Source organism: Euprymna scolopes, chromosome 37 (genome assembly GCF_053919585.1).
Source record: "Euprymna scolopes isolate OS-2025 chromosome 37, ASM5391958v1, whole genome shotgun sequence".
NCBI classification, from domain to species: domain Eukaryota; kingdom Metazoa; phylum Mollusca; class Cephalopoda; order Sepiida; family Sepiolidae; genus Euprymna; species Euprymna scolopes.
Window position 1 is genome coordinate 17,913,881 of NC_136518.1, and position 22,930 is coordinate 17,936,810.

Here is a 22,930-nt window from a genome sequence, read left to right on the forward strand (position 1 = left end):
GATAAGGGTTAAAGAGTGTACAGCAGTCAAAAGGACAATATAGTAATCGATAGTAATGGAAGTTCGGTAAATTTGTTAACTTAAGTGGAACGTCTCATCAGAAACTTGTTCACGTTGGACTTGAAGACAACCACATTATAGACAGCTGGGAAGCAGGAAAATGGAAGACAATTCTGCAGGCGTGCAGGTCTAAGAAAGAAGCTTTGTTCATGGAATCTATGTTTAGGTTTAGGCACAGATAAAGAGTGGGGGGGAATTATTGATAGTGTTTTCAGCTAGACGAGTGTTTCTTGTGAAAGTTTGGCGAGGGGGGACCGTAGATTGAAGCTCAGTCGAACATTTTCCATGAAAATAACGATAAAGCAGAGACAAACTTGCAACATCTCTTCTGTGAGATAGAGGTTGCAGTGAAGAGAAAAGAACATCTCCCACCAAGCCACGAAGTCTAAACGTTTTGTAAATCTATACTATTTGTATAGAAAGCAATCTCTTTAATCAGTATAATCGTTAATTACTGACACGTTATAATTCGTATGAAGCTTCTGGAAATTTGTATACTCGATTCAAGTAACGGCCATGATCATTGAAAGGATGTATAGAGATCAGTTAAGTATGACACGAATAGGCCATTTTGGAAATAATGATGATGACAATCTTGTCTCGTGAGGCAAATGCATTCTGTATCTCCTCTGATGTACTGCAGTATCTGCTGTAGCTATGCAGTTCAAAGATGGAGTTACCTCTCCAGATGCAAGCCTGAGAAAGTAACAGGAGACCTAGGTTTGTCCAGTTACCAAGGTCCTCCTCTTGGCGTTATAGTTATGATTTTAGTAAACTAAGAAGCAAAATTCTTAAATAATTCTTAAAAAAACAAAATCTCAGGCAAAAGAAACGTGAATTCCATAATGGTGAAAATTTGAAAATATTTCTAATTTTGATGAAAATAACGGAAATCTTCATTGCAGTTATGGTTGTCTTCTATTATATAAAAGCGAAAATGTGTGTTTGTGTGCACTTTTTGTGTATGTCCACAAAAGGCTTTTTTTGAGGGGGCGCTTGGTCAGGTCATCTACGAGTTTAGAACGGGGGTTGTGACTATCTTTAATTTGCCTGATTTTTAGGCACTATTTTCAATATTTTTTTTGATCACCGCGTGTTTGTTTCGCTTTTCAGTATAAAAAAGCGAAACTGAATCGTATCAGCAGTTCCCCGGCAAAGCGATGAACGTTTGTTCAATGTCGGTTTTCACCGTCATATCAGACAATTGCTTTCATTTGGACACTCCTCTAATAAACGGGGGAGCTAGTTTTCCCCAGCACGTTGGGTAAGCAAACTCCAAAAAATTATCCCGCAGTAAAAGGATTTGACCTCATTAAACACGCACTTAAAAACTGCGGAATAGTGTGATGTTTGACCTCAATTTGATCTCGTTTGCTTTTTAATCACTATATTTAACATCTTACATTGCTTCCATTGCTGTAGCGCATGTGTTTGGTATCAGACTATTGGCCTCAAGACTCTGGGTTTGAGCCTACCTGCCACCAACGCCCCCCCACTTTTTTTTTCTTTTACACCTATAAAATCGCTGTTTTTTGTTTTATTTTCTTAAAGAAGTTTAACCGTTTTTTTTTATATTTTAACAGGGTTAAGTTTCCTTTTTGTCCTGCTTTACTCCTCCCGCCCCAAACACACACACCTACAAACACCCGGGCAACACCGAGCACCCCCGCTAGTCTATATATATATAAAAGGAAAATGCATTTTTTGTATGTCTCGAAAAGGCTTTTTTTTGCCAACGCTCCCGGGGGGGGGGGTTTACTATCGCTTAGAACTGTTTATATAGCCCCTAGATAATAATATCTATGATTTGGGAATGCGTGTCGTGTCTAGATTTATTTATAGCGACTTTTACAAAATTATTGCTATTTTGGCTTCTCACGTGTTGATTCGGCTTTTTCGTATAAAAAGTGAAACCAATTCAAACACAACATTGTTCTCGGCTTTCGTGCCGAAACGTCCAGAAAGCAATCAGCTTTTGATCAATGTGGACTTTTTCCTTGTATCAGACAATTGCTATTCGATTTGGACACTGGGGAGCTGCTTTCCCCCCTTCCCACCATCATCTGGGGAAGCGAAAACTAAAAATACTCCACGTCATCGTAATGATCCCGCGATGACCTCATTTAGCGTCTTCTTGTCAATCAAACCTCTTTCACTCGCTTTATAAGCCTTAACTTAACACGCTAATTAATTACTCTCACTCGTGGTCGTTGAAGTAGTTGGCTTTTGTTTCCACCCCTGCGTCAAGGCTTCCGGGTTCAATCCCGCCTCCCGACCAAAACTATTTTTTTTTTTCTTTTACACCTTTAAACACCCGGGCAACAGTTCACCCCCCCCCCTCTATACACATAGCGTTGTTATCTTAAGATTGCAGGTTCGTCCGACAGGTTTATTTATGCCATTTTTTTTCCGTTTTGGTTTTTCTGATTTTTTTAGCATCGTCTTTTTTATAATATTTAAACAGGGTTATTACTTATCCCCCCCCCATACACACACCTACAAACATCCGGGCAACGCCGGGTACCCCCTGCTAGTCTAATATATAAAAGGCAAAATGGGCGCGCGTGTTTGTGTATGTCCACGAAAGGCTTTTTGGGTGGGGCTTCTCGTGTCGGTTAGATTCCGTGAGACGTTTTTGCATACTTCCCAGATCAGATTCACAAACGAACGCAGTGTCGGCTGTTTGTCTTTTTTTGTATTAATAAAGCAAAACCATTGGAACGCAAATGCGTGGACTTCGTGCTGGGTAGTGTCTGTTCTGTAATTGGTCCTTGGTCAATGTAGGGGAAGCTTTCATACTGAGACAATTACTATTTATTTGGATACTGCCCCAGTGCCCCCTTTTTGGGGGAGTTGGACCCCCCCCGCCCGGATTAAAAACAACCTTGTGTCTAATTTGCTTTCGTCGGAGGTTTAAAAGCAACGATAATTTCTGCAAATCATCTTTTGTTTGACTACATGTGTTTAAGCCTGCCTGCCTACTACCACTTTACATTTCTGGTCGCGTCGTGGAGTAGCGGTAAAACAGCAGGTTTTCTTTCACTTTCTTTTTTGCGTTTGCATCATGAGTTCAGGCCTGCCTGCCTACAACCACTGTTTTTTTTTGTGCTCAACACACACCTTCAAACACCCGGGAAATGCCGGGCATGCAGACTAGTCTAATATATAAAACACAAAATTTTCCCTTATGTTTTTTTTTTTTTTTAATAGTGAGGAAATTCTGGACAACATAGAAGAAAATTATCTGTATAATACGTGAAGAAAGAGGAAGACGGCCCAACTCTCTTCCTGATCTACATAAATGATCTCCCAAAACACATACTTAATTCATTCATTGACATCTATGCTGATGATACGACCATCTATGGCAGCACATCAAAGGCTGTAAATCACAAAGTTTTCTCTGATTCCCTCTCCTCTGATCTTGAGCGCGTCGTTCAGTGGGGAAAAGAGATGGCCGGTTACTTTTAATGCATCAAAAACCAAGCTCCTAACTTTACATCATCAACGATCTGTTCCTCATCTAGCATCAATTGAAATGGATGGCTCTCGTCTTGGGGAGGCTTCATGTTTTGACAAGCTCCTGATCTGAAATGGAACACGTTTATCAAGTCTGTTGCCCGGGCCGCTGGGAAAATGGTAGGATCCTTCTACCGCTCCCACTACGGATGCAATTCTCTATCTCTATAAAAGCCAAGTACGTCCAAAGATGGAGTACTGCTGCCACATCTGGGCTGGAGCTTCAAAAAACAGCCTATGCTGCCTTGACAAAGTATAAAATAGACTTCGTGGCTTAGTGGGGGATGCTCTCTTCTCTTCCCTGCAACCTCTTTCCCACAGAAGAGACGTTGTCTTTGTTTTATCGTTATTTCCATGGCAAGTGCTCATCCGAGCTCCAATTTCTGGTCCCCCCTCACCAATCCTTCACGATAAACAGCCGTCTAGCTAAAACCACTGTCAGTAATTTCCCCCACTCTTTATCTGTGCCTAAATCAAAATGTAGATCCCATGAACAAAGCTTTTTTCTGAGAAGTGCACGCCTGTGGAACTCTCTTCCATTTACCTGTTTCCCACCTGACTACAACTTGGACGTCTTCAAGTCCAACATAAACAAATTCCTGATTAATCGCCCCCTTAAGTAAGACACTTTATCAAATCTCCAATACCAACTATTACTATGATATTATCCCATTGATTATTGTACACAAAATAACCCTTATCCCCGAGTGGCTTACGGGCCTTGATAAGTGGTAATCCCCATGTAAAAAAAAAACAAAAAAACTTTCAAGACACAAGAAGTGAGAATATTTCTAAACACAACAAAAAGAGATTACGTTCTCTGTATTTTTTTTTATTAACATAAATTTTTACATTCTACTTTTGTATTTTCAGATATGCGTGGTTTTATGACACCCAGCAGCGTTCCTGATTGTCCACGCTCTTCTCGTTATATTCTAAAAGATTATGTCAATGTAAGTATGTTTCTGAATTTTTTAGATGAGGATTGATAATTCATATTATTTGGATTATTCGAACTACTGTTCTCATCCTAAGTGTTATTTTTTTCAACACTTTAGTCGATCTAACTTCTAACCTTCTTCATGTATATCTTGTCGAACTTGGAGAATCTTTCTGTCCAATTTTGGAATCTGCACCCTTTATTTAATCCATGGCGGTAGCATGCTCTTGTTTTGTCAGCCATGACTGGGTAGAAGTAATTCGCAATTGTATTTTTGAAGTATATTTGACAGGTAATTTTGAAATTCTTTTTCATGAATTCATTTGCTTTTATGATTATTGGAATGTTAGAAATCTTCCTAAGATTCCAGTTTCTTTATATGTACAAAAACGTTGGTATTTTATCTTTTCTCTCGCAGCTTTCCTTAACCCAGCATCATTGGAGACACTAACTTTTTATTAAGCTTGCTGCTTTCTCCTTGTCTCGTATCACTATGTCAGTCTTAATAGCTCGTGTTCTAGGTACATAGCTGTAGTCATAGTGAATGGTGTATAACTTATTTCCAACTGTTCTTTCTGGTAAACATGTTCCCAGGATTGATTTTTAATTTTTTACAGATGATCCAGTGGAGATATCCATTGTGCCGTAGACGTCCTCCAGCAGAACCTTCTAACTGGACGTCTAGTGGCTCGCATTCTCTTCTCTTGTTGCTGAGACGATTGTGGTTATTACTATCACCTTGTTGTAACTCTATTCATCGTTGCTGCAAGTTGAGCAAAAACATTGATGTTGAACATTTATTTACATGTATTTTTTTTTTTTTTTTCACATAGGCATCACGACATTATCAAGGCCAAGAGGCCACTCAAGGATAAGGGTTAAAGAGTGATAACTTATATGGAACGGCTCATCAAGAACTTACATGTATTTCTTCTGTAATAACTTTTTTTTTTTTTTTTTTTTTTTAGAGATGAATAACGTTGATACTCATCTCAGCTTCAATCTGTGGTTCCCCTTGTCAAACTGTGACCAAAAAAAAAAAAAAGCACTCGTCTAGCTACAACCACTATCAACAATTTCCCCCACTCTCTATCTGCGCCTAAATCTAAACGCAAATTCTATTAACAAGGCTTCTTTCGTAGAACTGTCCGCCTGTGAGACTCTGTTCCACTGGTCTGCTTCCCAGCTGACTACTTTCTCCTGCTTTCCACTGTGAACAACTTCTTGTTGAGCCGTCCACTTAAATAATCAAATTATACCCGATTACTATGCTGTTGTCCCGGTGATCACCATATCCTCGAGCAGCCTCTGGCCTTAATAGGTGGTGATTCCTTTGTTTGAAAATGTTGATGCTTTTGCTTGATGTTTATTTGTGATTTTATGGAATCTGCAAAAAACAAGAAACATTGGAACTAATTTAAAAAAATCTTTCATCTTAGAAACGGTCGCACATCAAAACTTTCTTGAATTCTTGGAACTGATATAATGTTATAAATTTGTTTCAGTTAACAGTAGCTCTGACCTGAAAGCTCAACCATTGAGCCGATTTGAATGCTGGCAATTATTTGAGTATTAAATATTATAAATTTGACTTAATCGGCCTTATTTTTGTGGTTGGGTCATTTGTACTCTTAGTCTTTCTATTAGATTGCCCAATCATATATATATATATATATATATATATATATTATTATTTACTATAATAATTATTAAATATTTATAGACACTAGTGTTTCATCATTTCGGGAATCATCAGTGAAGGGTGTCACGATTAACGCCAGTCGAGAGACTCGAACCTCGGCAACAGAAGTCATGTCTGGCTTCATTAGCAAGGACCTGAACCATTCGGCTACCGTCAATCATGAGAGATACAGTTGAAATTAAACATTTATTTTTATTAAATGCTTTTAACGTCAGTCAGTGATCTAATCATTATATGACAGTCTGCGCGTATTAGCTAAGTTGACCAACTTTATTACAACTGAAAGTACTCAACGATAAGAAACAAGTTTCTTAAAGGGGCTGACATTGTTACTTACTATAATAATTATTAAATGCCAACAGACAATAGTGTTTCATCCTTTCGGGAATCATTAATGTAGGGTGTCACGATTGTGTGTGTGTGTGTGTGTGTGTATATTTATATATACACACAAACACTATTGGCTACTGATATGCATACATGTTTCAGCTACGATCATATTCCATAATCCAGCTTTATTGAGCCATTTCATTAACTTAACTGTCAAAATATTAACTTAATTGCTTTGATATTATGGTCCGATAAAGCTGGATTTCAAACAAAAAAAAAAAAAATGAAATTGAACTGGCATTTTCCGAAGGAGAAAGTTTCATAGGAATATTAAATTCACAAGTGATTCCCATTCGCTTGTATATCTCGGTCAGGATAGATGATGATGTTAGACTTTTGTAGTTTGTGCAAGGAGATGTCAATATCCTCCTACATACAGCACCTGGTATTCCCAAATGTCACCCATATGGTATTGACCAGGGTCAACATTGCTTAACTTTGGTAATCTAATGAGAACTGGTGAGTCAATGTGATTATGCTGTATATATTTTTTATTATTAATTTACTATCAATTGAAAAATGTATGCACATATGTAGCCAATAATCCTTGCATAAAGAAATTTATACAGTTTGAACACAATATGTTTAATTGAATTAACATTTAGGAAATAACAATACATATATATTAATATATATGCATTGTTATTTCCTAAATGTTAATTCAATTAAACTGCAGTATATATTGTGTTCAAACTGTATAAATTTCTTTATATATATATATATATATATATATATATTAATATATATGTATTGTTATTTATATATTAATATATATGTATGTTATATATATATATATATATTAATATATATGTATTGTTATTTCCTAAATGTTAATTCAATTAAACTGCAGTATATATTGTGTTCAAACTGTATTGTAAGTATAAATTTCTTTATTTATGCAAGGATTATTGGCTACATATGTGCATACATGTTTCAGTTGATAGTAAATTAATAATAAAAAATATGTGCAGCATAATCACGTTGACCCACCAGTTCTCATTAGATTACCAAAGTTAAGCAATGTTGAGCCATCTGGTTTTTGCAGATCAGTAAGGATAAGTGCTGCGCCACACTTAATAACTAAAGAAAGAGATAAAAAAATGTCCGATTTCTATCTTTTTTCTCTTTGCAGGGGCGACTTCTGTTCTGTCAGTCACCACCTGAAATAGATGCTGCAGATTTTCAAGAAATTCATGGATCCATGGAAAAACAAAGAAAGAAGGAGAATCTGGTCCCCAAAAAGGTTAGCATTATTTAAGCAATGTTAATCATATCTGGTGAATTACAAAAAGCAAAAATGTCAGTTTTTTTTTGTTTTAAAGAAAATTAAAATATTTTTGATGGATTTTAATGTAAATATTTAACATCATGTAATTCAAGTAATTTTATTATAAATTAGTTTAAAAAACATTCTTTTTATTACTGATATTTTCACTTTCAAATATATTTTTTGATAGAAACTTAACATCAATATATCTCTTTCTCTCTCCCTTATATATATATATATATATATATATATATATATATATATATATAACTACAAAATAAAACTTACTCTAGGATAGCGATACAAAATAGCTTTAAAACTAACAATAACAATAGAAAACAAACAAATAAATAAATTAAATAAACATGAATATACATAAACGATCACACATATATATATGTATATATATATATGTGTGCATGTGTGTGTGTACACATAGGTATATTCATATGTATATATATATATATATATATATAAAAAAAAAAAGGAGGGAAAAGATCTACCTTAAACCACTAACCTAGTTCTAAAACAGATCCTTTGTTCGATAAAATGCATGCCCATATAATGATAGAAGATGTATCGAGACACAGGAATGGGTATGTTTGATCTGGCAGAATGGTGGTTCATTAAAATTGGCTGATAGGAGGGGGCGCGGTGGATACTAGAAAGCTGATTGGCTAACTAGAAATCCTCAACATATATAAAAACAAGAAGCAACCACAAAATTCGCGCATAAGCCTGACGAATCCTACAGTGGATGAAATGCAGAATATTCAGTGTAGCTTAATCGCCATATATATTTTATAAATTGCTATATATATATATATATATATATATATATATATATAAATACTAGCAAAAGTACCCGTCGTTGACTGGGTTCAAAAGCAGCCTACAGAAAAGGGTTGTAAAGAGATAGCTTCGAATTTGGGGGTATCAAAACCAAAGCAAAATATGATGAAAGTAAAAATAAAATAGATAAACCCCATAATTTATTATACCATACCTGTTCAGACTGAAACACTTATCACAATATTCTGTGGATTTATATTAAAAAACCTTGTTAAACTTTGTGACATATTTCCATTCTATGGAGGTCAGGTGCGAATGAACACCCCATAATTTTATCATACCATATTTCTTCAAACTGAAACATAATTATCAAAGTATACTTACGCAGATAGATATGAAAAGTCTTTATTAAAGTTTGTTCCTATTTCCTTTCTATGGAGGCCAGGCACAAACGCAGACCCCACAATTTTATTATATCATCCCTATTTAAGTTAAAACATACTTATGAAAGTATTTCTATGTACATCTATATCAAAAACACTTGTAAACGTTTTTTTTTAATTTTTAAATTTTTTATTTGCATACTTTGTGGACCAGGCGCGAACGCAGACCCCACAATTTTAATGAAGCACCATTCTGCCAGATCAAACATACCCATTCCTGTGTCTTGATACATCTTCTATCATTATATGTAATCAGTTTTTTTTTTAAATAATCAACCATATAGGAGCCTATTCGTGACCAGACACACACACACACACACACACACACATTCAGCTTTATATTATAGATAATGTGTGTGCGTGTGTGTGTGGGGGGGGGGCGATTAGAATATAAACAAAGGGCATTTTTTTTTTTTCAAATTAATAATCTTGAAGAAGTCTTGAAATGAAGATGAAATGCTGATGAACATATAACTTGGTTTGTTCCTTTTTCATCTCTCCATCTCGTTGGAATATTATTTCCTTTAATCTTATCATATCTACATATGTTCTATGGCGACGTACAGGGGAAAAACCATAACATAAATCATGCAAAATGTTTAATGATGCTTTGAAAAACAACTCCAAACTATTTAAGATGGATGTAAATAACTGTGAGAGCCGATCGAAAGATTGATCACTATGTTGAAAAACCGTCAGAGAAAGATGTAAGGATTTTGAAGAAGGCATGTAGATCATGCTGTCGTGAAATATGTTTTAAAATGGGAAAGGATGAAAATAGTGCAGAACTGCACAATATTGGACCCAGTTTTATGCGGAAAGTCGAATAGCACAACCTCCAATGCTAAGTTGTCATATTTGTGCTCTGATCTGCAATTCTAAAAATGGTCTGACATATTTGAGGATTTAGTGTTAACACATAAATATTCTTACAAGAAGCAAAATTTATTATACATGTGAATGTTTGTGTAGAATTATGTAGAACTGAAGTTGGGTTAAAGAGCCACCGACGTGCACACAGCAGTTGATTGAAGAGATGGAAAATTTCTGTCTAGAAGAAGCAATCATGATAGGATAAAATACATAAAATGGCGTGGTGACAGAAAAGGCAAAAGGATAAATAATTAAAAACAGGAATAAATTATTAAAAATTAAAGCGTTACCAGTTTCATTTGTATCACCAGCAATCTTCAGAAAAAGATTCTTGAACTGAATGAAACCAATAACGCAAATATTTTTTTTTTTTTTTTTTTTTTTTTTTTCACGTGCAAAAAGTAACCTTTATTTTGTTTATTTTATTTTTTTAACAGGAAATTGCTCCAAAACAGGCGACGCTTGATGCTGAATTTTTTTCTCCGGTACGATATAAAAAAATATTTTCTTCTGATTTTTGTTTCTGCGTTTTTAAATCACATTTTTCTATGCATTTTTTTTTCTTCAATTTTATCTCTTTTTAGTTTCTAGATCATTTTTACAAAAAATCATAGATCATTTTTACAAAAAATCATAGATCATTTTACAAAAAATCATAGATTATTTTACAAAAAATCATAGATCATTTTACAAAAAATCATAGATCATTTTACAAAAAATCATAGATCATTTTACAAAAAATCATAGATCATTTTTACAAAAAATCATAGATCATTTTACAAAAAATCATAGATCATTTTTACAAAAAATCATAGATCATTTTTACAAAAAATCATAGATCATTTTACAAAAAATCATAGATCATTTTACAAAAAATCATAGATCACTTTACAAAAAATCATAGATCATTTTACAAAAAATCATAGATCATTTTTACAAAAAATCATAGATCATTTTACAAAAAATCATAGATCATTTTTACAAAAAATCATAGATCATTTTTACAAAAAATCATAGATCATTTTTACAAAAAATCATAGATCATTTTACAAAAAATCATAGATCATTTTACAAAAAATCATAGATCATTTTACAAAAAATCATAGATCATTTTACAAAAAATCATAGATCATTTTACAAAAAATCATAGATCATTTTACAAAAAATCATAGATCATTTTTACAAAAAATCATAGATCATTTTTACAAAAAATCATAGATCATTTTTACAAAAAATCATAGATCATTTTTACAAAAAATCATAGATCATTTTTACAAAAAATCATAGATCATTTTTACAAAAAATCATAGATCATTTTTACAAAAAATCATAGATCATTTTACAAAAAATCATAGATCATTTTTACAAAAAATCATAGATCATTTTTACAAAAAATCATAGATCACTTTTACAAAAAATCATAGATCATTTTTACAAAAATTTATAGATCACTTTACAAAAAATCATAGATCATTTTTACAAAAAATCATAGATCATTTTACAAAAAATCATAAAAAAAATGGATGAATATTCACAAAGAGATTCCATCTCCTTTTTAGCACCTTTTCGTAAAGTTAAACTAAATATTGACCACATTCGGACCTCTAATGCCTACCAGCTGTGTTGGAAAATTTGTAATGACCAGTTAAATAGTTTAGCAATGTATCGTGTTCATACAAATATATAAACAATATAACTAACTTTATAAAGATGTTTGAATACGTTGTAAAAAAACAACATAAAAACCTTTTGACTCTTGATATAAATAGTAAGAAATCCTTTTTTTCTTGCTTGTGTCGATGATACAAAACTCTGACTGTGAAAAAAAAAATCACCAGGTTCCAATCTCAGCCTGAAGCAGTCAGAAATCTAGCCACAGTAAAGATTTGTGATACAGCAAATCTTTGATGGTACTTCTACAGAATAAAGACTGTTATTTTTGAAATAGCATTGCTAAGTTCGATTTTTATACTATCTTCTGTTTATTAGATGAAAGTACAAAATAGTTAAAAAAAGTACCACTCATGTTAAGAATGGATTTCTAAATGTTATTTTGGCATGGTGCATATTCTGCATAAGTCCTAATTTGATTTGATTCTCTATTTAAAACCTTTTTTTTTTTTTTTGTGGGGTAGGTAACTTTAAGTACAGTTCATTTACTTGATTCTAGAAAATGTCTCAAATTTATAGGTATAAACACAAGGCGTCTTAAGAAGAAATATAAATTCAGAGACTTTTTTCTTAATTTGTGTCTAATGATTATGGATAAACTCAATACAAATGTGATATATTTATATTATTTGGATTACCGTTCTCATCTTGAATGTTATTCATATAATGTTTCGGCCAATACAATCACTGACCCGCTCTAGGTGTATCTTGTTGAACTCTGAAATCTGTGTGGACTTTCAAACGGAATCTGTTCCGGTTGCCTGTTTCCCACCTGACTACAATCTGGATGTCTTCAAGTCCAATGTAAACAAATTCCTGATGAACCGCCCCCTTAAGTAAGACACTTTATCAAATCTCCAATACTAACGTACTGTACATGCAATAACCTTTATCCCCAAGTGGCTTCCGGGCCTTGAAAAGTGGTGACTACCTTGTAAAAAAAAATCCTTTATTTAATCCACGGAATCAAACAGAATCCTTTATTTAATCTACATGCTTGTGTTCCATCAATCATCGATTGTGTAAAAGTCTTGATTAATCTGCATTTGTATTTTTAGTAATGCTTGTGCTGAGGATTGAACCTTCAACCTCCAAAAGCGTGTCACTTACAACTGAATTTTACCCAGTACTTAATCTGTTATGCCATGGGTTTTTAGCAATTCTTATTTACAAAATGTAAAAACATAATATATTTGACTTTTTCATTTAGCAACTGTGTTCCAAAATACATAATGACGGTTAATTAGTTTAGGAGTGAATCTTGTACATCCTGTATGTATATATATATATATATATATATATATATATATATATACACATATGCACATACCTAACATGATATAGATTGAAATAATATATACAAAGTATGTCGTCTTTATTTGCTCCTGAATGGCAGTGATTTTGATCTCATACATATTAGGTTGGTGCAAAAATCCTTTTTCTTTTCTCTTATTCAACTTCAAAAGATCATGACTCCTTTCATAATAAACTTCATTAATCGAAATAAAAACCATTGGAATCGACACATTTTTGCCAAAGAGATAAAAGTTTATTTATCTCATTAGCATAGAGAACCAGAATTTTGGAAGCGATTACGTCATTGAAGATTGATTCAGCATCATCTTGGCTTTTGAAGCATTTTTTGCGCAGGAAGTTAGCGAGATGCTTGAAAAAGTGAAAATCGGTGGACGAGAGGTCCAGTGAATATGGCGGATGAGGACATCTCATAGTCCAATTCGTTCAGCTTCTGCAGTGTCAGTTGAGCAACATGTGAGTAAGAGTTGTTATGCAGGAGAATTGGTTCCTTCATATTGACTAATCTTGGGTAAATTTGTTGGAGTTTCTGGTGTATTTTGTCAATTTGTCGGCAGTACTTCTTCGTTGTAATCGTTTTGCCCAGATTGAAGAAGATGTGATGGATGAGACTGGCTGCAGACCATCAAACAGTTGCCATAACCTTTTTTTGTACAATTTCGGCTTCGGGAAGTGTTGTGGAGTTTCTCTGGCATCCAATCACTGTTGTCGTAGAGGATCCACTTCTCATCACACGTCACAATCTGCTTGAGAAATGGGTTGTTTTTGTTGTGCAGAAGGTGTGTAGAAGACAACTCAAAACAATATTTTTTTACTAGCGGGGGTACCCGGCGTTGCCCGAGTGTTTGTTTCCGGGACGGGGGGGAGTTTTAAAAAATGTTATGGTAGGTAAGTAGGAAGGATCAAACCCGGAGTCATGAGTAAAAGTAGGAAAATAAAGTGTGAAAAAAAACAAAAAAAAAAAACATCTGCAACGTTAACAGTTCGGCCACCAAGAAAAGTCCATTCCAGTTGTTTAGGAAAAAAAAAAAAAAAAAAAAACCGACTACGGTAGGTCGGCGCGAACGTGAAAATATAATGTGAATTGTCCAGCACACTAACCACTACGTCACAGAGCACTGCAGCTTAGTTTAGTGATTTTAAATAACTTCACATGAAAGAACTACGAAGCCAAACCGGTGTTCTCTTCTCAACTGTTCCTTGTGAACGATCCCCAAATGGTGTTAAGTGGTGGCAGGGGGAGGAGGAATTTATTAGAGAGAAAATATTTTACCACTTCCATTGATCTTAACCGATTTTGGCCGTGACTTCTCAGCAGAAAAAGTATAGAAATCTAAGATTATCGAGGAATTTGAGAAATAATAAGCCTATAACACACCTCAGATATTGTTCTTCCGTTTGTGCATATTATATTTGCATGAAATATCTTGATTTTTAATCCTATTAAGGTCAAAATCCGACGGGAAAAAATGAGTTCATTTTATTTATATAGAGATTATCATTCAATTTATGTGGCAACCATTTATCCAAAGTTTTTGACTTCTCTATTTGCTTTAAATGGTGAACAACTGTTGAGTGCTCAACTTCGAGTTTAACAGCAACTTCTTGTTTTGCGAGGATCGGCTTCAATTAAGCCTTTCAAATGTTCGTTATCAATTGCAATCGGCTGGCCGCAACCATGTTCATCTTCAATGCTCTCATCACCAATGCGAACGTTTTTGAACTGCCATTGTGTCGCATGTTCGTTAGTGGTTCCTGGGCCAAATGCATCATTGATATCACAAGCTGTCTTGGCAGCTTTCCAGCCTATTTTGAACTGGAACAAGAAAATCGTGCAGATTTGAATTTTGTCCATGCTGTTGAAAAGCCCGCAAAAAAAATGAATGAAGAGATTGAGAACGATCACAAATAACACGATTTGATAGAGCAAAAAACATGTTTCAAAATGATACATAACATGGCAATATAAAGAATCAATTCAGAAATCTATAACTATAAAAGTGAAAATGTATGTATGTGTGTTCGCTTTCTGTATGTCTACAAAAGGCTTTTTTCAGAGAAGCAATCGGTCGCTTAACAACTTTTTAAAACTTTTTATATCACATATAAATCGTAATATCTCGGAGTTAACAACGAAGCTCGCCTGTCTATTTAATTTGCTCAATTTCGGGAAGGTAAATATTCAACATTTGTCGCTCGCCGCATGTGGGTTAGTCTTTTTCCTATAAAATCTTGGGAAAATAAAAATCCCGCAGTCAAACTTGACCTCATTAACTCATTAAAACGGGCACCTGCCAAATCCAAGTAATTAAATAAATTCAAACGTGTTTCCGTTAGCATCTCGCGGTGGGGCAATGGTTAAACGTCGCACGGTTTTTTTTTTTTTTCACACTTTAATTTACAACTTTGTTCGGGTTCGATCCTCATGCTTACTTTTTTTTTTTACCCCCCCCCCCCCCCGGAGTTTCCACACACACCTCCAAACACCCGGCAACGCCGGGTACCCCTCGCTAGTCATATATAAAAGTAACATGTAAGAAAACGATATTGTTTTTGCACCAAATTTTTAATTAATATTTTAATGGCGTCTTTTAAATATTAATTGATTTAAACAAAATTAACTTGAATAGAAATGTTTTTAATAGCTATTATTAATATATTAAATAATTTATATTTATTATTGATAATATTTAAATATTAAATTGTCTTAAAGATTAATATTAAATTTATCTAAATATTATTAATTATAGTTATTAACAATAATGATCTATTAAAATAATTTATAATATTAATAATATTTAAATATTTTACATTGATTTACATATTAATATTTTATGTTTTTATACATATTTATCTATGACGTTTTAATTTTGTACAGAATTTGTTTAATCTCCATTCTTGTTTGTTTTTGATTTTCTTTTAGACAAAACTAACTGCTAATTCTGTTGGCAGTCGTGGGGTGAAGGGTTACGTGCGTCTAAATGGACTCAAACAAGTCGGCTCTTCGGATGACCAAGGCGTAACAGAGAAACCTGGCAAGAAACATCACAAAAAGAAAAAAGATAAACTTCGAAGAATTTATGCACACCTCGACAAACACTAATGTTTTGTTATTTAAAAAAAATGAAACTATTTTTATCGAATTGTATACAGCGCATCTCCAAAATTTTGATTAATAAATTGTTTAAAAAAAACTTGGATTAGTGAATACTAAGTTTTCTTGTTATAATTTTTTTTTCATATACCTATTGAATTCTGATATCCTTTCTTCCCCCCCCCACCTCCAGGTGTGAGGATGTGGTTAAAAAAAACAAGAAAAGATTCTAACAAAATGAGTAAATAGTTGATCAGTAGACAAAAAGTGGTGCTTGTCTACAATTGGGCCTAAAAAAATTTTTTTCAAGAAAAATCTTTATGATGTATGTACCCGTCACTGCACGAAGATGTCATATTCCAAAAATCACGTAAATCGATCAAGTAGTTTTTTTTTTTTTTTAAAGAAAATTAATCAGAGAAAAACTTGATGCCAGGTTTATTTTGAATGATACACTGCTAGCGACACCTCTTGGGAATCACAGGAATTTTTTTAAGAAAAAAAGGGGCTTTGTCATCTTTTTTTTTTTTTTTTTTTTCCAAATTGGAGCGTTTCGTCCCCCCCCCCCTCCACCTCAAATGTAAACACAGACTTTTTCTGGGGAGGGGAGGGGAAGGGTCAACGCGTTTGTGCTTGTTTTACGTAAAATTGTGTTCATTGTACATACCCCCCCCCCCCCAAACAGGTTCCCATAAAGTAGGTGCTCATTATATGTTAAATTATTATAGAAAAGTGATCCCCCACTTTTTAAAAAGCAACATTTCTTTATATCTTGGTAATTACTCATTTGCTGGAATTGTAAATGTTATGTTCGTGCGGTGACAGGTATATTTTTCTTCCAAAAAAATTTTTTTATAGGCCAAATTGTAGACAAGCACTCCAAAAGTATGGGAATTGAGGTTAGTAGAAAGACAATAAGTGGGGAATGGTTCACCAAGGACATATATGAATGTGCTGTGAGCATCAAGTTTCTCTTGGCCGTATAAATGACAAGTTATTTTCATTTTAAAATGAATACGAGACACTTTTTTATGATTTCAATATAGATTTGTTTATTTACATTTTTTTATGATTTCAATATAGATTTGTTTATTTACATTTTTTTATGATTTCAATATAGATTTGTTTATTTACATTTTTTTGTGATTTTAATATAGATTTGTTTATTTACATTTTTTTATGATTTCAATATAGATTTGTTTATTTACATTTTTTTATGATTTCAATATAGATTTGTTTATTTACATTTTTTTGTGATTTTAATATAGATTTGTTTATTTACATTTTTTTGTGATTTCAATATAGATATAAAAAGTGACAACTAACATCGGAGCGTGGTGGAGGTTAGTGGGAAAGGTGGGTTGCAGAACTGTGTGTCAACCTGTATTTTTCACTTTGTTAAAAAGTGGTGCTTGTCTATAATTTGGCCTAAAAGTTAGATCGAGACGGATAGATACAGAAATAGAAAACTAGATCGAAAGATATATCGATAATACATATATAGATAGATCGACAGACAAATGACTAGCAAATACAGGACCACAAAGACCATCTGAGTTAGTTTACGGAGAGTTTTAGAAGTTGGAACAGGTTTGCGACAGTTTACAGTGGAGGACAATTTGGGACAGTTGAAGGCAGGTTATGGCTTGGACAAGATTGAAACCGCTTTAGGAGGCAGAGATGCGCTGACGTCAACTGATGATAAAGATACCTCGACAGATGACTAAGATGTGAACGTTATCATTTTGAGCATCATTTTCCGTGATGGTGTCACACACGCACCCAACTGATATCTACGGAATGTGTTGGAGTTTGTGTTTTCTGTATCTTGGGTTGTTTTACTTGTGAACCACTGTACGCCCTCTCTGCAATCACCAATGTTGGAGACGATAACGTGACCAAAAACATGAAACAGCCGACAACATTGAGGCCAGTGATTGTTGTTGAGCAAGAGGGAGCATGTGGTTGCACAGAAATAATTTGCCTTTTATTTAATTTTTTTTTTCTGATTTGTGTTCACCATAAACCACTGAAGTTTAAGGGGCTACTATGATAAGATCAGATTTATAGAAAAAGTGAACCTGGGTACAGAGTAGGGCAACAAGATATTTTTTCACATTATATTTACATTTCTGCATGTTGGTATAGTCAGCGAAAACCGGGGGCAGAAAGAAAATTAGAAAGGTAAGTAGTTTAAAAAACAAATTTATTAGAATAGAAAACCTAGCATCTAATGATCACCGAAATGAAGTGATTTTATTTTTAATCAAGTGCATCTGGTGTTTTTATGTTGAGGGAGATGTCACATGATCATCGCATTTTAACACTGACCCCATGTGTATGAAAGTATTGCAAAGAAATGAAGCAAAAAAAATTTCACATATTTCATATGTAATATATCACTGCGGGGCATTCTGTGGATGTTTAACATGAATAGAAACTCCGCGATATTATTGTAGCCCTTTTGTTAAAACTGTAAAAGTATTTAAGTAATCTGGTTAATGTAGTGTCAGAATATCTGGTTATTACGGATTATCTCCAATATCCTTATAGAAGTCTGTGATGTATTTACATTGTCTGGATGCCAGGTGTGAACGGAAACCTCGCGATATCAATAAACCATCTTTAGACAGAACAGATACTACCCTTGGATCCTAGCCAGAAGACCAAGGAGGTATTTTTTAGTTTAACATACAGCCCAAAAGCGAGATTATTTTCTTTTTTAAATTTAAAATTCTTTATTTTTTTATTTTATTTAAAAATTTTTTTTTTTATATCTTCAATGATCGGGAGATCCTATTTACTAAAAAATGGTTGGTTGTTGGTTGTTGTTTTTTTTTTTTTTTTTTTTTTTTTTACAGCATATCAACCTTTTTCAATCTAGTTATTTTGAGGAACGATTTTTAATGGAGTATATTTGTTTTTTAAGTCGGATTCTATTTAACCCATAGTTGGGACCCTAACAGGTACTACCACTCCGGGTCAGAGTGGACCTGGGAGCAATGGCAAGTAAAGGGTGGCTCCACACTCCCCAAGGCCCGCAAGGTGGGGCCTCATCATTGGATATAGTTTTAGGTCATATCCAGGACCGATTAAAAAAAAAAAAAAAAAAAAAAAAAAAAGGTGATAACTATGGCTATGACAACAGAATTTTCTTATTGTTTTGATTGAATTAATTATCGAGAGCCACATCACTCTATATAAAAGCATATGATATCAGCGGATACACACTCGAGTCAAAACAATGAAAAGAATATGCTGTTGCCTTATCGATAAGATACTATGAAAATTAAATGATCATATCTATATACTAATTTAATGTTCGTAGAATGTTATCACCTTCTGTCCTCCTTTTTAAAAAATAGGGCCTTCGGATAGAATTTATAATCTGGAAACCATAACACATGTACGTACGTACATTAAAGGTTCTACAGTATTAATATGCAGGGTGGAACAATAAGTGTTGCCCCAAAGAAAACAAAACAGCAGCTTTATTTTAAAACTTTTATTGAAAAAAATCTATTCAGGTAACTTGATTATGTAGGAGAGCTAACATCTACAGGGTGACACAAAAAAAAACGGGCCCCAACTATAATTAGGTCCCGTTTCTTAGTGTTTTGTCCGAATGAAATGAAACTTTGGTCATAACTAGTTTATTATATTCAAAACATCACAGCCAAACACTAGGGTCTTTGGCCTTTTTTTTTCTCCGTTCTACAGCATATGTTCTAGATGGCCTCCATTTAGCTTCTTTTTTCTTTTTTTTGGTCACCCTGTATTCAATGTAGCTGCCTTTAACCTTAATCAGCGCCTCGATATGTATCTGGAACTGTGAGCATGCCTTTTCCACAAGCACTGGCAGGGGTTTGCCAAATACTTGGCGGAGGCAGCAATCAGGCTGGCTTTGATGTTGTGGGAAGTCATGTTAGTGATGTTCTTGATGTATGACCAAACTAAGTAGTCCAGCGGGTCCAGGTCAGTGGATGAGGGGGAACCAGTGGGCGAAGGGTACAAAGTCATAGCACTCCTTCTGAAGCCAAGTCTCAGTCACTTTAGGATGTATGGGTCAATGCTGCTGCCACCCCCGGGGTCTACCAGCAGCCACCTGAAAGCACCAGGGGATCACTACATTATTCAGCACATCCAGGTACACTTTGGTGTTGACTTTTAAGCCGACTTCAAAGATGTGAGGTGGCATGATGTGGCCCTCACTTGAAACCACACCAAAGACCATAACTGTCCAGAAATTTTGTTTTCGTCACCCTGCGCACGTCCCTGTTATTTGTGCCAATCTAGTGATGCGTTTTGAGGGCGCTGGCAAGAATCCTGTTGTCCTAACTTGGATTGGTAGGGAGCATGAGTTGTACAGTGGCGCATCTCCGATCTCATTCGTTGAACATTGTGTCACTTTCAGACATTGTAGAAGGCTCCTATCGCTATTGGGATTTGTACACAATGGACCAACTAATAGATGGTCTGCAATAAAAAAAAAAAAGGAAAAGAAAGCTGGTTTTCATCAAATGGAATCATGTAGTCTTTTCTAGCGTGTCAGGTTTATCATTCCACCCTGTGTAGATTAACTGAACTATGTGAGTAGGATGGAAAGATAGCCAACCAAAAATTTTATGTTATAATATTCTTAGTTGCAGGCAACTTTAACACATTATAGTCTAAAGAAGACCCTGCGTTAAAATCGAAAAGCGCTAGATAAAATATCTAGAAACGGAGAAAATTGGAGAAAGGTCATAGACACGTGGTGCAACAGATTAAAGCATTGAGCAACAATCAGTTATAAGTGACAGTTTTCTGGAGGTTGAAGGTTCAATTCTTAGTAGAGATGACACTCGGAATAAAATAAAATAAAAATTACGCAACACTGCTATCCAGACATCGCTGACAGAATGAAAATCATCAGCTGCTCTGGCTTAAATAAAGGTTTCAGTTCAGAATTCTGAGTTCGATAAGATACACTTGAAGTATGTTAGGGGCTACATCGTCCGAAACTTTGTTAAAATAATATCCCAGATGAGAATCGTAATCTGATAATTCAAATACAAAATAAAGTACTTTAAAAAAAAAAGAAAAGTTTTTATGGTCGACTTTTTTTGTGCATCATGTAAGCGAAATAGAAAAAAAAAGTTGCTTTTTTTTCTTTCTTGGCCTTTGGGCCAAGATCAAAGTGCTTCCCCCGTCCTCGACACACATATGAACTATTGTACCATTATCATCTTTTTTGTTTTTACGCCTAAATAAAAATAATTGATGGAAATGTTTTAAACAATTGGACTCTAAGTAGGACGTCCCCCAGTACGAAAAGGTGATTGTGATATTATGGTGAAAGAAGATATTAGCTAAGACAAATTTTTGTTTAGTTCTGGAGTGACAAGGATGACCAACGACCCCCATTATCCCCCCTTTTGTGTTGGCCTTGTGTCTAAGTTTTTTGTTCAGTTTGAACTTGCATTGTAATTTTAGCCTGAATAAAAGATTTAATATCTCAAAGTGTAGTATCTGTTCTGTTGTTGTACTTCAGTTTTTGGCCTCGGTTAATAGAGGAAAAATCATTCATGATTAATATATCTTTTTATTTTTGTTACTAACCAGAGTGCCCCCTTTTTGGAGAGTTGGTTTCCCCCCACATTAAAAACCGACCTTGTGTCTAACTCTGCCCTCATGGGGAGGCAAATAAACAAAAGAACAAAACAAAAAATTAATGTTTTTTTGGTTTTAAGATAAATCTTTTTGTATTTGATTCAATGCAAGAAAAGTGAAGTAGGAAAGTGACTGAGAAAACAAACAAACAAACAAAAAAACACAACAAAAAACGAAAAGGTGTTGGCATATTAGGAGGAAATAAAAGATTATATAATAACAGTTGCATAACATGATAGGAAGAGTGAGGATTGCCCAGTTAAGCCAATAAACGATTAAGGGGAAAAATCAACTACAATAAATAAATATTACCATAACCAATAAAAGTTACTTTTTTACCTTCCAAGCTCATTTTTTTTTATGTTTTAAAATAGTTTTAAATGTTCGTCCTTTCATTTCAAATATCCACTTTTTACAACAAAAATGGTTGCCAACATTCTTCATGTGTTGGCGGCCATCTTTGTTGGCTAACACGTCATAAAAAGTTAATATTTGAGATGAAAAGAAAAGTATTTACTTTAAAAAGAAAAACTGAGTTAGGTAAGTAGAAAAGCAACTGGTATAACATTTATTTATTGTATAGTTAATTCTTTTACCCATTTTTTGTTTTAGAATTTTTTGAGATGAAGATTGATTTTGGATTATTCGGATTATTCTATCAGTTTTATTAATCGTAATTGGTACTACGTCTACTATCACTTCATTCTTTTGATTATCCGATTGTAAATAACTTCAAAATTATATTTTTATTTCTATGACATTGAAACAAATACGTGTAAACTTAAATTTGTCCTTTGTAAATGGTGTTTAGAATTATTCAGACGACTGTACCCATCTTTAGTGTCATTTCATAACGTTTTGGATGATGTAATCTCTGACCTTGTTCACGTGCATCAAGTTAAATTAATTATATCTTCTGGTTTGTTATGACTGACAGATTAAGAGCAAGCTAACCCCATGAATTCTGTATAGATTACAGTCCTACATAAAGCTTCCTAAGTTTTAGAAAGATGCACCTGAAAAAGGTCACTTGTGACATCAGTTGGAACATTGTAAAAATAACACCCAAAACGAGAACAGTAGTCTAAATAATTCAAGAAATACAAATTATCAATCTTCATCTAAAAAATTCAGGAAAAATCAATACTTTATTTATTTAATAGCGGTATGTTATCCTCATCTTCATAGTTGTTGTTCCACAACGTTTCGACCA

At 34.0% G+C, this 22,930-nt stretch overlaps 1 protein-coding gene across 1 annotated transcript in view; it reads left to right on the forward strand.

The window, feature by feature from the left end:
• The window catches only part of LOC145261108 (large subunit GTPase 1 homolog), a 62,602-nt gene extending 46,423 nt beyond the window's left edge, over window positions 1-16,179 (forward strand). The window contains exons 12-15 of the mRNA XM_080119325.1: window positions 4,453-4,532; window positions 7,744-7,854; window positions 10,424-10,471; window positions 15,895-16,179. Coding sequence (XP_079975451.1) covers window positions 4,453-4,532; window positions 7,744-7,854; window positions 10,424-10,471; window positions 15,895-16,074 — 419 coding nt within the window. The 3' untranslated portion in view covers window positions 16,075-16,179. The remainder of the gene's footprint in view (window positions 1-4,452; window positions 4,533-7,743; window positions 7,855-10,423; window positions 10,472-15,894) is intronic.
• Window positions 16,180-22,930: the final 6,751 nt, after the last annotated feature.